General features: G+C 34.8%; 1 protein-coding gene and 1 long non-coding RNA gene across 2 annotated transcripts; one reads left to right on the top strand and one right to left on the bottom strand.

Moving 5' to 3' along the window:
* Positions 1 to 4,086: 4,086 nt before the first annotated feature.
* Positions 4,087 to 6,347, bottom strand: LOC108208099 (uncharacterized). Its single transcript, XR_010288564.1, has 2 exons — positions 5,333 to 6,347; positions 4,087 to 4,976 (listed from the first exon to the last, which is right to left on the bottom strand). It is a non-coding gene; the product is annotated as an uncharacterized LOC108208099 (long non-coding RNA).
* Positions 6,348 to 8,284: 1,937 nt separating this feature from the next.
* Positions 8,285 to 11,884, top strand: LOC108206991 (probable disease resistance RPP8-like protein 2). The gene is made up of 2 exons (XM_017377448.2): positions 8,285 to 9,473; positions 9,630 to 11,884. Exons 1-2 carry the CDS (start codon positions 8,495 to 8,497, stop codon positions 11,483 to 11,485), a joined length of 2,835 nt encoding a protein of 944 aa, XP_017232937.1. The 5' UTR covers positions 8,285 to 8,494; the 3' UTR covers positions 11,486 to 11,884.
* Positions 11,885 to 13,888: the final 2,004 nt, after the last annotated feature.

Genomic DNA, 13,888 nt, shown 5'->3' with positions numbered 1-13,888 from the left:
CCAAACGATTAATATATTTTAAATTACAGGTAATTTCCTGATAGTTGCCAATGACCTCTTGGTCTAATGGCCTAACCCTCGCTCTCTTTACGGTTGTCAAGGATTCAGTGTTGAATTAACATATGATACCGGACTTCCTCTAATACCTTAGGGTTTACAATAATATGCCATCATTACATCAAAAATTTCCGTAAGTCAACTGTGATAACTACTCTCCAGGTCCTTTATGTTTCGAGTACATTGTGTTTCTGTCAGAGAAGAAGATATAGGATATCCAATGGCAGAAGCAATTTTGTCAACTGTTGCTGCAAGGCTGAGTCATTTATGAACTGGAGAAGCTCATCATGTTCATGGAACAAAAGATAAAATTCAGCAAGTGGTGACCAAGCTCATGTGGATGCAGACCTGTAAACTACCAATCTGAACAGAAATTATATTTAAAAAAAAAAAAAGACAAATTGTCAACAACTGTATTCAATGTTACATAAATCGGGAATCGGACCTAATTGGTTGAGGTACTGATTCAAGGATTAATCGGAAATCGGGATTAATCGGAGTGAAAATCGGATTTATTTTAATATTAAAATATTGTTTAATATTTAGTTATTATTATATTAGCTATTTAGTAACTAATATATTTACTATATTCATAAACTCTATAATTATTCATATTTAAAGTAATATTGTATTTTAATTTTAATAATTTATCATATATACTTCGATTCAGAAATATATATAAGGATTAATCGGATTTCAAAAATTGAATCGGTGGCCGACCTTGCACGGGATTAATCGGTTAAGTCAAGGATTTTTAGACCACTAACTGTATTATATATAGTGCAAAAAGCCTCACATCAAACACATCTAACAACCTTCTTCCACCAGTTCGTTAATTAACAGACTTGTAAACTTTGTTAGTAAGGAACGTCAGATTACTGCGGTTGTTAGCTTTTTCTCGTTGGACCTGATGCTCCTCTGATTGTGCATCTGACAAACAGCATTGTTAATAGATTACGAGCTCTATATTTTAATTCCGATTTTTTTTGGTAATAAAAGTTGATTATTCGCTGTAACAAAACTAAATATGTAACTAAAATGTATTAAAATGAGACGTCGTACTCTGAATAATTCAAAGCACACCCTGGAGCTTAGCTAGCAACTATATAAATGGTTCACAATGTTAATTACTACAAACTCTGCAGGTTTTCTCCTCTGCTTAGCTTCACTAGATTTTCTAAAATTTTAAAATGTCGTCTCTAGAGAGTTCAACCGAGCAAAATGCAGATAATACGAATCAAGCATCATCTCAATCAAAGATCATTACTAATGAAGTACTTATTGACCCGGTTGTTCAGAGTTTGGATCAAGAGATGGATGAAACTAAATTGGCGAATCAAGTCGTCGAGCCAATGAGCCGAGATAATGAGAAAGAGACAGAGACATTGAAAGAAGATGCAGTGAAGACTAAGACTGCAGGAGTATCAGAAGATGTGAGGAACCTGACTAGAGATTATTCAGGATTGACAGGAACATATGAAGGATTGTGCTTCATATGTTGTGTTTGGTGTGGGTATCTACTGTGTTTTCCTTGTGCGCAGTGCTACCGGTTCTGTGAGTCCAAATTTCGGTCTGATAATCGATCAGAGTCTGCTTGATTTCTTTGCAGAACAGAACTTACATATTCTTCTTTAAGCTTAGCAAATTGTTATTGGCTTCTGTTTGATCATCAGGTTAAAGACTGTAACTCTAATTGTTATTTTTTTTAAAAGAATCGTAACTACGATTTGAAACTATTACATGGAACAATTAAGCATATAATTTACGACGGAAATAAAATTTCTCATACAATAACTATGCATTTTTTGACGGAAATCAAAATTCTCTTATCATAACTATGCATAATTAGTGTCTAGATTATGTCTTCAGCCATAATATTGGTAATTATTTTATTTATATATAATAATAATATTAAAATAAAGAAAACCTTTTTCGAGCTTATTATTTTGTCGGGAATATTTTTATTTTGGAGTGGATGTAATAGTTTCAACAAATAGGTAATTAGGATTAGCGACAATTATAAAACCATCCAAACCGTCTGAAATGCCCGGCCCCGCACCACAAGACGTGATTTTTAATTTTCATTGTGCGGTTGTGTTTTGAACTATTCACAAATCACGTGGTGCGGTGCGGTGCTGTAAGAGATTTGAAATAAACTAGTGCGGTTCAAACCGCACTGCACCGTAATATAATAACATATCTAAATTTATTAGTAATGGTTAAATAAAATTATATTATATATGTATGTATATATTTATAATTATGTTATTCATTTTTCTGATGTGATTTACTCGGTTTTTATGCTAGCTAGCACGGTGGTTGCGATTCGAACATTCAACTAATCCGCATATGTGGTTGGGTTTGCTATTTTAAACAACAATCGCAACGTCCGCACCGTGATCACCCCAATTAGGATATCGAATTATAAATATCCTATATCTTGACAATTAATCGAGTGAAGTGAAGAATTATAAGGATATAATTTTATTGATGGGATAGTCGTTATATTACAAAATACTAATTACCAACATGCAAATATTTTCATAATAGTATAATAATAATTGTTCTTAAATAATAAAATTATATAATGATGATTAAATTTTGGTATTGGTATTTCATATTTCTATTCAACTAAAAGTGAGTTTCGCTTATCAACAAAGGGTATAAATTTTTTATAAGTGCATCATACAACAGTAGGCCCGTAAACGGATCGGATTTGGATCGGATCTAACTGAATCCATATCCCAGTCCATTTGATTTTATCGTATTCGGATCGCATCGGATCAGAAGTCGGATATATTACAAGTCAATCCATATCCGGTCCATTCGGATCGTGGATAATCGGATCGGAGATCCGATCCACTAAAATTTATGAAATGTGGACAATGTATAAACCTTCCATAAAGAAAAAGGAATATTTTCTAGCTATATTAATTCATGAATTTTAACTTAACAAGTACAAAAAGGAACTCATAAAGCAATAATATAAAGTCTGCAGTTTCATGATATTAACAAAAATGTAACTGAAAAATCTGTTGGCTGTTCCTATAAAACCTTCAACATAGTATGTATCAAATAAATAGAAAAATAATAAATAAATTGCTTGATATTATATTTAGGGTTTTGTCTTTTATTATTAAAATTTTTATTTTATATGTAATATATAAATATAATATAATATATTTTAATGTAATGCAATATAATATAACATATATAATATAGCTAAGCATGGTTGAATCGGATCATTAACACATCAGATTTGACCATATCCATATCTATTTTTTATCGGACCGAATTATTAGCAGATCGTTTTTTTAATAATTATCCATATCCATATATTTAACTACAGATCGAATCGGATGAGATCGGATATCCGGTCCATTTACAGACCTATATAGCTGCAACTAACTTTTATACAAGAAAAAATATATTGTTCTCCAAATAAATTTTCCAGTTTAATTACGTTGTAAAATTTTATGGTAACAAATTATAACTGTTTGTTCACTAATATTGGAAATGGACGAAGTCATATGTTTTTAGACGAGCCTTGGTTGTTGCTGAAATGATTTTCTTTGGTAACTTAGGGGACGTTTGGATTGCTGATGGGAATGGGAATCAGGAATGGGAATCAAGGGAATGGGAATGGGGGGAATCGGGTTTGGGAATGAGGTTACCGAGGTTGTTTGGATTGCGCTGGAATCGCAATCTGTTAAAAACATGAAGCTGTTTGGATTACTCTGGAATGGGAATGGGAATGAAATTATTATTTTTTGGTTAAAATTGAAAATTTCTATTAAAAAATTATTGAATATAATATTTAAAATCAACTTATTTGTCTTAATTAATAAATTAATAATAATAATTGAAACACAAATAGTTAAGTTATTTTTATTTTATTAAAATTATTTTTTCTTAAAAATTGAGTGTTGCGAATTTCCTTTGATTAAATAAAATTTATAAACAATAAATTTGGCTAGGAGCAAAACAAACAATCTAAATAAAATTCTCATGCATCCAAGATTTTTTCCGAATAAAAAAGTTCCATCACATTATAACAACAAGGTCTGATAAATCTGGCTAGTAGCAAAACAAACAATTTCATGTTGTTGCATGTTACTGTCTCGTAAACAGGTTGCAGAATCAACAATAGATAAAATCAAGAAATATTAATCACTTATTTTTAGCTAATAAAAGACGATAAATATATTCTTTCTTCAACTCTGCATCGGCATGGTGAAAAACCTTTAATTTAGGAGGCTCGGCCATAAGTATTTCAGCAGCTTGTAGCATTTGGCCACTGGACAATCCTTCCATCTGTCTCAAAGCCTCCATCACTTTAGCAGCCATGTCATCACTCTCGCTCGCAACTAGCTTGCCAAGATGCTTATCGATATTCTCCATAAATGAGCCTAATTTGCTAGATACATCATCAAACATGGAAATCAAATTTTTTTCAGGGTTGTCCTTTGATCGCTTCCTTTTACCAGGTTTGGAAACCAAATCTTGATTTGCTTCTTCTGTAGAAGCGCTAAACATTGAGTCATTTGTTTCATTCCCCATATTCTCTATTGCTTCTGCAAAATTTTCAGCATTACTACCCGTTGTTCGATCATTCCCCATCAACTCGGCAAGTGCATGAAAATGCGGAAATGAAACACCCCACATACCTCTAGCATCCTTATGACTCTGAAAGTTTCAAATACAAGAACATTAACTACTAGCCACAAGTCATATTAAATACAAGCCATACATACAAAATCAATAAAAAAAACAAGTACTCAATTCATAAGTAACCATCCCTCCATCCCTTCTCACTCTTCCAATTTATATCAACAACCACTTCTTGAAGAGTTTCAATGAGTGCACGATCCTCCTCATCACTCCAATTCCTCTTGTTCTGCCCTCTTCCAGTATTCATACTATACATAAAAATTCAGGAAAAGACATATTAGCACTTAAAAAGTTTGTCATGAATAATTGGACAATGACCCACATAACAAAGTGATATTTTAATCGATAAAAACACAATATGAACTGGTTAACTCAAATCAAAACATTGAAGAACATAACTTGTTTAATTCAGCTATAATATACTCACTTAAATATTTAATCAAACACCTTGATACCAGTTTCCATGAACACACAGCACACACAGCACAACAGACTCATAAATTGCATAAATGGCTGGCATAAATGGTGAGCCAATTTACACAAATATATGCATATATTTCTGACGAGTGTACAGATATGATGAGAGTTTTGTGCAAATAGTTACCTTGGAATCAGCTTTGACTATCGAGCAATCTGATGTAGAGACGGAGTGTAAAGAGAGATTGGGAGAGAGGGAGAGATGGAGAGGAGAGGCGGAGAGAGGGGGGGGGGGGGGGGGGGGGGGTCGGCATACAGCAAAGAAACGATAGAGAGAAATGAATAAACGGCGATGAAGGAGATGTATTGACTGAGAATATAGACTGGGATTCTATTTTGGTAACCCGGGGTAGAGGTCAGGTTTGTGTTAACAGGCTAGAGGTATAAGGGTTCCCATTCCCCTCTCTTAAAAATTTAATCCAAACACAATGTTATGGAATAGGAAGCCCTTTCCTTTTTACCCCCATAAACCCCCAACCAAACACCCCCTTATATTCTGTGATAGTAGCTGAGCATGTAAGCATTTTATAATTGATTTGCTTAAGCATGAATTAAAAGAATCTGGTACACTTTGACATTCAAGTAGTCTTCAATAACAATCCAAAAGATTAATAATTATTCCAAAAAAATAGGTAATTTCCTGAAAGTTTCCGATGACCTCTTGGTCTAATGGTCTAACTTTTACTCTTTTTACCGGTTGTCGAGGGTTCAGTTTTGAATAATGTATGATAGAAGACTTCCTTTGACACCTTAAAGTTTAGGAGAATATGGCATCATTACATCAAAAATTTTGTAAGTCAACCATGATAAGTTGATAACTACTATCCAGGTCCTTTACGTTTCGACTGCATTGTCTTTCTGTCAGAGAAGAAGATTTAGTATTTCCAATGGCATAAGCAATATTGTCAACTGGTTGCAGCAAGGCCGAGTCATTTATTAATCAAAGAAGCTCATCATCGTCATGGAGTAAACGATAAAATCTAGCAAGTGGTGACCAAGCTCGTGTGGATGCAGACCTGTAAACTACGAATCTGAACAGAAATTATGATAATAAACAAAGAAAAATTGTCAACAACTATGTTATATATACAGCAAAGAGCCTCGCCTCAATCTCATTAAACAACCTTCTTCCTACAGTTCATTAATTAACAGATTTATACACTTCATTAGCAAGGAACGTCAGATAACAGCGGTTGTTAGCTTGTTCTAATTGGACGTGGTGCTTCTCTTATTGTGCATTTGACAAACAGCTCAATTGTTAACAGAATACAAGCTCTATATTTTATTCTGATTTCTACTAGTAAAAATAGTTGATCATACGCTGTAGCAGGACAAAATATGCAACTTAAATGTATTAAAACGGGACGTCGTTTGAGCACTAGAAACAAAGTTGCGTATACTCTGAACAATTCAAAGTACCCCCTGTACCTTAGCTCCCTATTATATAAACTGATGGTTTACAATGTTAATAACTACAAAACTTGCAGGATTTCTCCTCCGCTTAGCTTCACTAAATTTTCTAAAAATTTAAAATGTCATCTCTGGAGAGTTCAACCAAGCAAAATTCAGATGATACTAATCAAGCATCATCTCAACCAAAGATCATTACTAATGAAGTACTTATCGACCCGGTTGCTCAGAGTATGGAACAAGAGAACGATGAAACTAAATTGGCGAATCAAGTCGTGGAGCCAATGAGCAGAGATAATGAAAAAGAGACAGAAAATCTCGAAGAAAATGCAGTGAAGACTAAGACTACTGGAGTAGCAAAAGATGTGAGGTCCCTCACTAGAGATGATACAGGATTGGGATTTATAGGAATCTCACTGTGCTTCATGTGTTGTGTTTGCTGTGGGTATGTACTGTGTTTTCCTTGTGTGCAGTGCTTTCGGTTCTGTGGGTCCAAATTTCAGTCTGATAATGGGTCAGATCAGTCTGGTTGATTTCTTTTCCGAACAGGGTTTAAATATTCTTGTTTAAGCTTAGGAAATTGTTATCGCCTTCTGTTTGATCATCAGGTTTAATTTCACTGTTGTCTAAGTTTAATATCAGAATGATTGTAACTGTAATTCTTTCTTATGGAAAAGATGGTAACAGTGACTTGAAAATAATTCACCACAAAAAAAAAAAAAAATTTCTTTTTTCTTTTACACCCCCGTAAGTACATAATTTACAACGGAAATCCAAATTTTCTTTTTTCTTTTACATATTTTTTGTTAAACCGGTATCCGAGCCAACTTGCGTGCACCTTGACTAATCCAATTAGACATACTAGCACACTCATACCGCCGAGTATGGTGGTCCGCTTACTCCCGAAATGCCTAGGGAATCGAATTCGTAACCTAAAAGTAACTGTCTATATTCAACAAATCAAAATTTTCTTATTATTCAACAAATCAAAATTTTCTCACCATAACTGTGCATAATTAACGTCTACATTCTGTCTTCATCCATGAGATTGGTAATTAGTAAATTTATATATAATAATGATATCAAGATAAAACCTTCTTTGAATTCATTATTTTGTCAGGAATAAAATTATATTGTTTATGTTATATTGTGACCGGAAAAGGAATATTCTTATGATTATGGTGAGTTTGTTTAGGTATATATGTAGTTTAACTCGGTGGTTTAGACCAAGAACAGAACCAGAATACATGCTATCTTCTCTTCCAGTAAATGTTTATTGCGTTTGCACGATTAATTTCTGAATGAATGGAATTGTAAGTCATGATCTATGCTATTGACCTTAAGAAGTGATAGGACCGAGTCGCTAGAAGTTAATAAAGTGTTTGGAAAAGAAGTAGAAGTTGCGACAAAAAAACTAGTATGCATTCTCAACTTCATAAAAATGTTTCTACTTATTTACAAACGGGGTAGGAAAAGATGAAGCTAGAAACAAGAAACAACTTGTGCTTCTCTTAAACAAACCGATGCTAAATAATAGCATAAGCTATTATCACAATTAGAAAAAAAACAACCATCATTCATAGTATTTCATTTTGTGGAGCAGTGGCAGTATAATACACAAAGTCCACTTTCACGTCCATCTCACTAGCAATAATGCCCCTCTACTTGTGGATCTCACATATTTTATTATTGCAACCAGCTCCATTTTTTGCTGTAATTATAGGGGCATTTTTTAGTATGAATTATTGATGACTTATATCACACGGAGTTTTAATGAAGAATTCCTTTTAAGTAAATTTCCTGCAAAATCTTGAATAATTCTTCATAGCAATAGCAAGCGACATTTCTGTGAAATTAGAAGAAAACTAAAGGATTGCAAATGGCGGAAGCAATTGTGTCCATCGTCGTGGGAAGGCTTACTGATTTATTGAACGAAGAAGTTCATCTTCTTGACGGAGTAAAAATTGAAATTCAACAAGTGGTGTCCGAGCTCATTCGGATGAAGACATTCTTACCACATGCGGTTTCCAGGATACATGTAGATGATGTCCGCATTTTGCTTGCGGACGTTCGGGAGCTTGCCTATGATGCTGAGAATGTCGTTGAAAGTTTTCTGGTCACTTCCTCCTCCGCAAGAAGTAGAACAAAAAAAATTAAAATTTTGCGAACAAAGATGTCCCTCATCTTTGATCGTTTTGGCAAATATAATATCAGGTCTACTTTAAAATCCGAGGAATCAAAAAAATCTCCACATCAAACATCCGAAAAGCTAGAGCGGTTTTACTCTCATACTATTTTTGAACCGGACATATTTATTGGAGTTCATGGAGTCGTTGATAGTTTGATTAGGCATTTGGTTGATGGAAGTGATGATTGTTACCCGCTTATTTCTATTTGCGGGATGGGAGGTTTGGGCAAAACAACTCTGGCTCAAAAAATTTACAATCATTCCACAATAAAGAATCACTTTGCGGGTTTAGCTTGGGTTTCCATATCGCAGAAGTGGCAAACAAAGAACGTGTTGCGACGAATTCTCATATGTCTCACCCCGGAGAAGGAAAAGGAAATTCTTGGTTTTGATGAGGCCAAGCTAGTGAATAATCTGATACAAGTTCAGGAAAGGAAAAAATGCTTGATAGTCCTTGATGACATTTGGACAAAAGATGCCTGGGATTCGATAAAAGGGGCCTTCGCTGCTGAAAAATGCTTAAGCAAATTAATGCTTACAAGTCGCAACGTTGATGTTCCTAAGTATGTACATCCGAAAGGATTTGTTCACGAACCAGGTTGTCTAGATGCAGAACAAAGTTGGGAGCTACTTCGGTTCAAAGCACTTCCTAAAGGTGGAGATGCTCTAGGTAAATTTATTGCTCTACGAAAAACAAATGAATTACTCTTACTCTGCAATCTAATGTAAAATGTCCGACAATAATTTTTAAAATCTAATGCTGTAAAATTTAGCATGATATCTAATTCTTTTGAAATTATAGTTTATGATTCCATTTTTGTTACAGATATTACTAGAGACGTTAAAAGGATGGAAGAAATGGGGAGAGAAATGGTTGAATATTGTGCGGGTCTTCCACTAGCTATAGTGATGTTGGGGGGAATTCTCGTGACAAAACCTTCCTTGATAGAGTGGGAGAAGGTGTATCGTGATACGATGTTGTCTCTGGAAAGGGGCAAAGAACTGGGAGAAGTCTATCAACATCAATTACACGAGGTTTTAGTTTGGAGTTACAATGACTTGCCTCCTCAACTGAAGCCGTGCTTTCTTTATTTAGGTAAATTTAACGAAGATGAATGGATAGAAGTAGAGACTTTATATCAGTTATGGATCGCAGAAGGAATGGTACTGTCAAGTGACAAAAAGAATGGAGAAACAGTGATGCAAGTGGCTGAATCGTACTTGGGGGAACTGGTCCATAGAAGTATGGTTCAAGTGAAATATAAGGATATCGAGTCATCGCTTACAAAGTTTAAGTCTTGTTCTCTTCATGATCTTATGAGAGACCTCTCCCTAAGCCAAGCAAAAGAGGAGGATTTATACAAAGTTATTGATCTTCGAGAAAAAAATCATTCTCATTTGAATGCTTCTGTGGGCTCGAGGGCTGCTGCCACTAGACAGCTTGTTGTTTATTTTGACGAGGAATATACAAGCAAACAAGCAAATCCCTCCTTTGGCAAGAAAGCCAACCAGCAACGATATCGTTCAATGTTACTATTCAACGAGTTTAAGACCAGAAGTGTGCCACCAGTGTTGTCGTCAGATGTTGCTAATTTTAGGCTACTAAGAGTGTTTGCTTTGGAAGAAGTCCAGTTTGATAAACAAACTGTTTCTGGTACCCTTTTCCGTATTAATCTGGGCAGAGTATTAGGCAGCCTTGTTTACTTGCGGTACCTGAGTGTAAGGAAGACTAATTTATTGCTTTTGCCATCGATACAAAATCTGGTGCTCCTCCAAACACTCAAATTAGACGTACGAAATGATGTACTTTTTCCACCATGGCTGTCAAGAAATATTATGGGCAAGCTGGGACGTCTGCGCCATTTGTATCTACCAGATTGGAAAGTTCACAGCCTGGGGAAAAATTCAAAGATGCGCTTTCATGGCTTGAACAAGTTGGAGACACTGGAGAACGTGAATACTCAATGGTGCGAGGTTAAGGATCTGCCCAAATTAACCGGTCTTCAGAAACTGACCTTAAGAGTAGATGATAGTTATGATGATGTGGAGGAGGTGATGAAATGCTTAACAGCTATAGCCTTGTCATCGACTTCATGTCTCCAGTACTTGGTCCTTACTATCAGTCAATGTGATCTAGGGTCGCGAAATGGTCCAGACATCTTGAGGAAGTTGTTGTCAGATCATAGATACAACCTTCAGGAATTAAAAGTAATTGGCCAACTGCCAGAGCTGGCTCAATTATTCGAGCAGCAACAACTTCACGACGCTCCTATTGATCTGTCCTTAATTCATATCACGCGCTTACATCTGATGCTGTCATTCCTAGAGGAAGATCCAATGCCAGTACTGGAGAAAATTCATACACTGCGCGAGCTGTTAATACACAGAAAAGCATTCATGGGGCGCGAACTGGTGTGTTCAGCCACGGGATTCCCAAAACTTACCCGTCTTGTACTGAGGAATCTTCCCAACTTGGTGAAATGGAGGGTGGAGGAGCACAGCATGCCTGTTCTGTCACATTTGATGATTAGGAACTGTCTGAAGCTGAAGGAGCTTCCAGAAGGAATCAAGTTTCTCCACTCCCTGGAAGAATTACGAGTTGAAGTGATGCCCCCAGATTTCTATGAAAGGCTTAAAGTGGTAAATGGTGCCAAGTATTCCATAGTTGTCGACATTGATTAAACTGTTGTGCTCTGAGATTGCATCCTGTTACAATTTTTTTCTGTAGTTTGGTCTTGACATATGTTTCCAATTACAGAACAGTTCAAATGGTGGGAAGTTACACTTTCACTACCATAAACAACTATGCAATAGTCTTGACGCCACTTGTCTAAAGATGGAACTTTACTCGCTTAATATTTGTCTTTTTTGCAGAAGCTGATTAATGAATTCTATTTGAATTAGCCATTGAGAAAAAACAGATTTCGACCTATCAACTTCGGCTCGGATTGTAATTGCTGTAGATTTTTGTTGGTGTATGTAAATATCAACTAAATCTGTACTAAGACATGTAATAATTTTTTTACCTTTCCTCCTAATTCTTGAACTAGTAAATTATAATCAATAACTTAGACTTCTCCACATCTATTGTATCGTGTTAACACATATTCTGTTCTGAGAAATTTCAGATATTAAAACATTTCTCATTGCAGGATTACACGGCTAAATCTGTAGGTTATGTTTGTTTTATGCACGACGAGTAGTCCCAGACGATTGATCTAGTTCTCTGAATTCTTTACTACAGTGAGGCCTTGAGATATCAAGTACTCTACTCAATCAATCTATCTGCAGCTAATTTTAGTTAATTGTTTAAACTGCGAATCAATGTCATTTAGCTTGTGTTACAATTTCATATAAATGCAAAATGAATCTTTGCAGGCAATCTATAAATACCATTACATGTAATATGAACAAATTTTTGTACAGTACAGCGCATTAATATATAATCAAGCTAGGGGAACATGTGAATCATGATTACAATATCCGTTCAAAAATGGCTTAATGACCTTTTAGCCCTTGAAATTTGAGTGGAAGTTCCGATGCGGCCTCGAAGTTTAAAAACGTACCTTTCGACCCTCAAAGTATCTTTGTCGTACCTTTTTGCCCTTATTTATTATCATATCAAATCGATATATTCTATTTATAACAATCTAAATATTAATAACATACTATTTTCAAATCATAGCCAATACCATTGAAACACAATATCTTACACGCAAATTTTACATAATGTCTTACCGATCCGATTTAGCCAATGATTGTAGAATGTTATTAGAGATGCTCTTACATATTGAAAAAAAGTTATCCATTCCGGAAATAGGTAACACATGATGACCTATCAAAAATATGTAACAGATTGTATAGGATAATCTGAAAATTTTGTTTATTTAATTTTTAGTTATGTAATTCTCTGATCTGGAAGGCCTATTAAAATAAATATTTCTCCATTCTCCTGCAATATGATATTATAATTTAGCTAGAGCATCAGCATCTCCTGTAATAGCAGCATCATACAAAGCATCTAGATCAATAACTACTATATATTTTTCTACCACGGCTCCTGGCTACATATATATGTTCATCGAATCACTGGATTAATAGAAGAAACTTACTCCTTATTATTGGAAGGGGAAGCATATACACTATAGTTCAACATTTATTTAACATGGAGGGTATCAATAATGGACTCCATTATTTGCTTGTCACTCCACACACAGTAAAGTGTTGATCAGTGTATGTATATGTTACGAGTTCTTATATATATTTCGTGATGCGACATTTCAAACTAGGTCCTTATGTTGGACTTTTTATGTAGCTAATCTTGATGTATATTGGCTGTTGGGCACAGGATTGAAAGAGGAGCAAGACGTTTTTAGAACGGGTTATTTGTGAAATGGGTCTTTCCCGTGGGCACACACTAAGAACAACTTTTAATTTAGGTGGAGGATTTTGATTGGTGTGATTTTTGTGCATGCGGGGGCATTATTATTATTATTATTATTATTAAGATAGTAACTACTAATAGAAATGTAACACCTATGTAAAAAGTTGTTAGTGTGTACCCATAGACAAATCAGAAATCCGTTGTGAAATAATCCCTCCGTCCCCGACGTTCACTGTTTGCACGTATTTTAAGGCTCATATAAAGTATAGTTGTATAACTTTTTCTAAATTTTTCTTTTTCTGAATATAAGTTTAAATATCAAATTTTTATTCAGAGAAAAAAAATTTAAAAAATATATTATAGAACTAAACTTTAAACGAGTGTGAAAAAACATGCCGAAAAATAATGTAAGGAAATGAGTGGGACAGAGGGAGTAGCCAATTGCAGCTTGGCAGAATGACATACAATAAATCAGAATACAATAATTTAGAGATCATGTAATAATTGTCACTCTGTCCCTACAATCATCAATAGGAAATGGAAATTGTGTTGTAATACATTGAATGTGCACCAGTACTTTGTCCGGTTCCATACACTTTGTATCTTATTACAAATGATGAAAGTGCTAGATGAAGTTTAGATTAAATGAAGTTTAGAAAGTTGCTAATCATCACAGATGAAGATGATCCTGCTCAGATTGA

The sequence above is a fragment of the Daucus carota genome, chromosome 2 (genome assembly GCF_001625215.2).
Source record: "Daucus carota subsp. sativus chromosome 2, DH1 v3.0, whole genome shotgun sequence".
NCBI classification, from domain to species: domain Eukaryota; kingdom Viridiplantae; phylum Streptophyta; class Magnoliopsida; order Apiales; family Apiaceae; genus Daucus; species Daucus carota.
The sequence above is the reverse complement of the archived record's forward strand: the minus strand, read 5'-3'. Positions and strand labels throughout refer to the sequence as shown.

What these genes read in the sequence shown, in the direction of transcription:
- LOC108206991 (XM_017377448.2), top strand. Translation starts at nt 8,495, where the DNA reads ATGGCGGAAGCAATTGTGTCCATCGTCGTGGGAAGGCTTACTGATTTA. An exon ending in TAAAGGTGGAGATGCTCTAG is followed by an intron (nt 9,474 to 9,629) that starts GTAAATTTATTG and finishes TTTTTGTTACAG; the next exon opens with ATATTACTAGAGACGTTAAA.